The sequence below is a fragment of the Etheostoma cragini genome, chromosome 14, assembly GCF_013103735.1.
Source record: "Etheostoma cragini isolate CJK2018 chromosome 14, CSU_Ecrag_1.0, whole genome shotgun sequence".
In the NCBI taxonomy this organism is placed as follows: Eukaryota; Metazoa; Chordata; class Actinopteri; order Perciformes; family Percidae; genus Etheostoma; species Etheostoma cragini.
This window is the reverse complement of record NC_048420.1, coordinates 2,855,444-2,860,449: the sequence shown is the minus strand read 5'-3', so window position 1 is coordinate 2,860,449 and position 5,006 is coordinate 2,855,444. Positions and strand designations below refer to the sequence as shown.

Below are 5,006 nucleotides of genomic sequence, written 5' to 3'. Positions count from 1 at the left end.
TGCATAAACCAGACATGTGCTTAACGGGGTCGAGATAAACAAACAGGGATCAATGTCATCAGCACCCACGTCAGATCATTAAGGAGAGCCCTGTGGGACTGAGCGCGGGGTCATTGAAGGTTTTTTCATTGGTCTAGCTTCCTCTGTCTGAACACAGACCGCCGAGCACGCTGCTGTCAATCATTCTTGTATAGTATACCAATGACCAATAAAATCCATCACAGAAAACCTTTAAGGGGAACTCCGCCAATTCCCCACAGTAAATTCTGTGTGTGTTAGTGTCTCTGAAGGAACTTCCCAAAAAAGAACCCCGATGATGTCATCAAAGGTATCTCGGCTTGGGCTCGGACACTACACATTTTTAACAGGAAGTCTGCATTACAAACTGGAGTTTTTGGGAGGAAGTGGGCGTTTAAAAGTTAGGGCTTCTTATGAAAAACACTATCCGGTTTCATTATGGGAAATGTAGAATCCAGATTGTTTGATGGTTAACCCATACTGGGAACTGAAAGGCATGACATCTATGCCATTTTTTAACTCCCCAAACTTAATGAAAGGGAGACTACATTGCTGGTACACAACCTCAATTTGGATTTCTTATGAATTATCCTTTTTTAAATCCAGGACTGTGAATTGTGGTTTTTATAATCACCATTGATCGTTTAGTCTATAAATTTGTTTTAAAACTAGTTTTTCTTGCAAAAAAGGACTTTCCAAATTTGAGTCCAAAACGGCAAAATATTGTATTTTCAATCATATTAAATTGAAAATAGCATCAAAATGATAACATTCGCAAAGATGGAACCGGTGAAACAACCGCGCATTTTTGCTTAACAAGTGATACATAAAGATAAATTAGTCATCCAAATTGTTGTCACACACCCACTAGGTAACATTGTCAATGCGGGAACAAGTGATTGACGGGTTATTAATTGGCTCACACTACAAAGACGCTAGATATATAGAAACACAACGCTGAGCTTACCCACACTAGTCTATCACCTGCTGCTCAGCCAAGGAGGCTTAATTCATGTCTCTATAAAAGACAGCTCACTGTGCAAGTGATTGTCTTAAAACTAATTGTTAAGTATCTGATTGCCATACTGGTGAGCTGGTGATTACCTTTAGTAACGCCACTTCATCTCAGCTTGTGTGACTGTGTGTTGTCCTCACAGCTGCAAGCGAAGACGTGTTCAGCTCTGTTGACTTCCACATCACCACACTGTCACCGCGTGTATCATCTCACACTAAAAATAGGTAGGGAGCTTCCAAACAAGCCCCATCACTATTGTCACAGTGAACCCAAGGAGCCCAAGGACGGATAAATATATTCTGCGTATTAAGGTTTATATATAGTCCTGTGTTTGTCATGATGCATGGCAGACGAGTACATCTCCCAGGAAAGTAGGACATGAAACACATGCGAGCGCCAGTGAAGGCTCATATCAACAAAAGAGGCAGACAACAAGATAAAGAGGTGTGCGCGTGCACACGCACACACACACACACACACACACACACACACACACACACACACACAGGAATAATTAATCAATATTGTTTCCATTAGCAAACTGGAGAGGGAAGACACTGCACCATAATTAGGGAGCGATGCGGAGCTGCTAACTCATCTCCTCAAGCAGCAAATCAAGATGAACACACACACACACACACACACACAGACTTTCCTCTTTCTCTCTCTCTCTCTCTGCTGTGGATACAGTTTTTGCATGACCTCTCTGGTTACATATGCTTAATGACAACAGAGGACTCAGGAATAATGTTCAGTTATATCATCAGAGACTAAAAAGCACTAAGGGTTGGGGGTTGGGGGTTGGGCAGGAGAATCCAGTGACGGTTTACGTAAGGTCTCATCCTGCCACAGCGCCGTCATACTGCTGACGTCAGACAGTCAGTGAGGAAAAAAAGAAGCAGACTCTATGTAGATAAAATGGAAATATGACACAAATGTGACCATTTGAAAACACAAAATCGGATTTCAAATTGGAAGTTGGGATTTTTATCTGGGCGGAAAATTGAAAAGCTAATCAGAGTTTAAACGATTACAGCCTGGAGTGCATTTGAAGATGCAGCTATTTCCACTCGGAATTACAGAGCCGCTGCTGCAGTGCATGGAGGCTGTGAAAAACCGATTTGAAAGGATTACATAATCCAGTCAGTCTGAGGACTGCTGGTAGACAGGATATACCTGATTTTCCCTATTTCTTCCTCTGTCTTTCTATCCACCATCACACATGTTGAATAGTTGTCTTATTCCTCCTTTACAATCTGATAGGAGTGCACGTACACGGTATTAAAGCCTGTACTGTATTAGGACCGCTACAGTGCATGGCAGCAGGTCTTTGTTGTCAAAGGATGCTGATTCATGGAGGCAATAAAAGGAGAGCAAAGCGGGACTGCAGGGGAGAGCTTGCATCAAGGAGATACCGAGGTTGCACTGCATGAAATGGCTGCCGTGAAGTCATATAAAGATTAATAACATTCACAATCGTGGGTTTGCTCATAGCAGAGAGGGGGGAGGGGGCGGGATGAGACTACAGGCCTGTGATGTGAAAGTGTAGCACATATACAGTAGCTTACAATGGCTATACATAAGCTTAACATATAGCAAATACATCAAACAATTGTAATGATATTTTTTTTCTTTAAGACATGAAAAGGATTGGACAGATTTCCTGTTGGGATACACTTGTTTCATGAATTTTCTTATACACATGTTGTCTTGGGAGATCACTCCCCTGGTGTCCAAAATGACACTTCATTCAAGAAAATGATGATTGCAAGTTGAGTAACATTGAAAATATTATACATATATATATTTATATATTTATATATATATATATGAAGAAATATTTCCATTCCCCTCTCCACCCTGAATTGCATTAAATCAAATACTGCTTTAAACCTCCGTATTTGACTAAAAGCCTCACCAAGGTGGCCATATGTTTCACATGCGTAAAAGCAGTTTTACGCGTTAATTACGCATGACGCATGGATGCCTTGTGAGATTGCTCATAACCAGTGCGTGTCGTGGCTGAAAATAAATACACTAGAGATGATTAACAAGCATTTTAGTTGATGATATGCCAAGCAAGCAACCGCCCCCCCAGCCCTTCCTCCCCTCACCTGTCCTTTTACGAGGCTGGCCGCAAACTGCCTCATGACTGCCTCCACCGTGTAGGCGCTGGACCATCCGCGGGGGGTCAACAGCTCCATGCATATGGCCCCTCCGTCCAGCACGTAGCCGTTCTCCAACCGGGGCGTCAGGACCCGCATAAACGGCGGCGAGAAGGGGAAATTGTCGGGAAAGGTGACGTTTAGCAGTATGAACTCGGTGCTGGTCTCCTTCATGTCCTGCCACAGCGCCGAGTCCTTGTCCACCTGGTGCAGCTTGACGTTCCAGTCATACAGGTTGTCCTCTACCAGCTCCACCGTGATGAAGTTGTCCCCTAACCTCCGGATCTCCTGTAGCTCCTTCATCAGCCTCCGCGTCCGGACCTGGGTGCAGTGTTGCCGGTGAGGCGCCAGCGGTGGTATCGAGGAGGCACTGGTCGCTTTACTCCCGCTTCCCCCCGTCTGCTGCTTCTCCTTTGCAACATCTTTGCCCTGCTTATCTTTGCCGGACGGCTTGTCCTTGCCGAGCTGGTCCAGCTTCCTGGCCTTAATCTCCGGGGTGCTCAGGATGTTGGTCTCGTTGGCGGTCTGACAGTGTTTGTTGGCGTTGTTTTTCTGGTTCCCCTTGGTCCCCTTTAGCGAGCCCTGATGGTGCTTCGGGTCCTCGGTGTCTCGGTCGTGCAGGCGGATCAGACCGATCTTCCGCAGTAGGGTGGCCATAATTTTTATAGATCTATTTCTCCGCCGATCCCCCCGCACAGGGGCAAGAATCACCTTTGTAAAGTCGGTCCCCGTTCACAGAGAGAAGACCTTTATTGATGCTGATTATTGTACCGCAACCCCCCCTCCCCTCCGTTCACTGCAGCCTCAGGATGAACACAACCGGGGAGCCTGTGCAGTTTTTCTCCTCAGAGCATCATCTCGACACGGCTCGACTAAAGAAACAACAGTAGAACAACAAATGAGTACGAGATTAGATGAACATTCTCTTACAGGCAACACCAACAATAAAACTAAAAAATATATATATATATATATAGATGGTATTCAATCTTTTTTTTTACCCACAAGCAGACCGGCTGTGACTGCAGTTGTTCAATGATAGGACGAAACATTACGCAGAAGCACTGAGCTGATGTTATAATACATTTTACAGAAGGGTGCATCATCATGTCCTACCTACAAAAACACAGGGAAATCATAAAAGAAATCATATAGGCTAACGGAATAAAAAAAAGAACAAACACACACCATCCAACCACCCAGGTTGCAAATGATCTTACCAATGATTGCAAAAGACATACTCCATAGGACATGTAGCCTATAGGAATAATATAGAAACACATGATAAATACCTTATTACCATGTCCCTTTAAACTGGCAATACGGTTATACAATGTTGGTAAATAATATGGAATATATTATTATAGAGGATTAATTAAGTCACAATAAAATCACTTTCTGTCCAAAACATAAGGCTGTATACACTGGGAATCCTTTTCATAAGAATAGCAGCCTTTATGTGTGCTCTCCCGCCCACACAAACCCAGTATTAGACCAGCAATCCGGCAGTAGCCTAGCCCGTGCTTACCGTAGACCGGTGAAAATTGGAAGTACGTCCGTTTTAAATCCCCTTATGTAGACGGGCCACCGACCCCGATGTGTGCAAAAACACAAGAAATGGCTCCACACCATTCAGTAGACTTGGCGTCGGTGGGAGCTGCAGTGAGGGAGAGAAGGAAAGCTTTAGTGTGTGTGTGTGTGTGTGTGTGTGTGTATGTGCAGCTACGGCAGCTCCAGCTATAATGCAGCCGAGGACGAACCAACCCCCGGTAACCCTTTTCAGCCAGTCTGTTCTCATCGGCGACGCG

At 44.4% G+C, this 5,006-nt stretch overlaps 1 protein-coding gene across 2 annotated transcripts in view; it reads right to left on the bottom strand.

Annotated features, from left to right (window-relative positions):
* ube2ql1 (ubiquitin-conjugating enzyme E2Q family-like 1) overlaps positions 1-5,006 on the bottom strand; it is a 10,260-nt gene extending 5,254 nt beyond the window's left edge. Inside the window, exons 1-2 of one of the 2 annotated variants that reach the window (XM_034891653.1) lie at positions 4,727-5,006; positions 3,148-4,070 (exon numbers count right to left, since the gene is read on the bottom strand). In XM_034891653.1, coding sequence (XP_034747544.1) covers positions 3,148-3,855 — 708 coding nt within the window. In that variant the 5' untranslated portion in view covers positions 3,856-4,070; positions 4,727-5,006. Of the gene's footprint in view, positions 1-3,147; positions 4,071-4,418; positions 4,661-4,726 lie in introns of those variants that run through there. The other variant, XM_034891654.1, reaches the window with a different exon arrangement.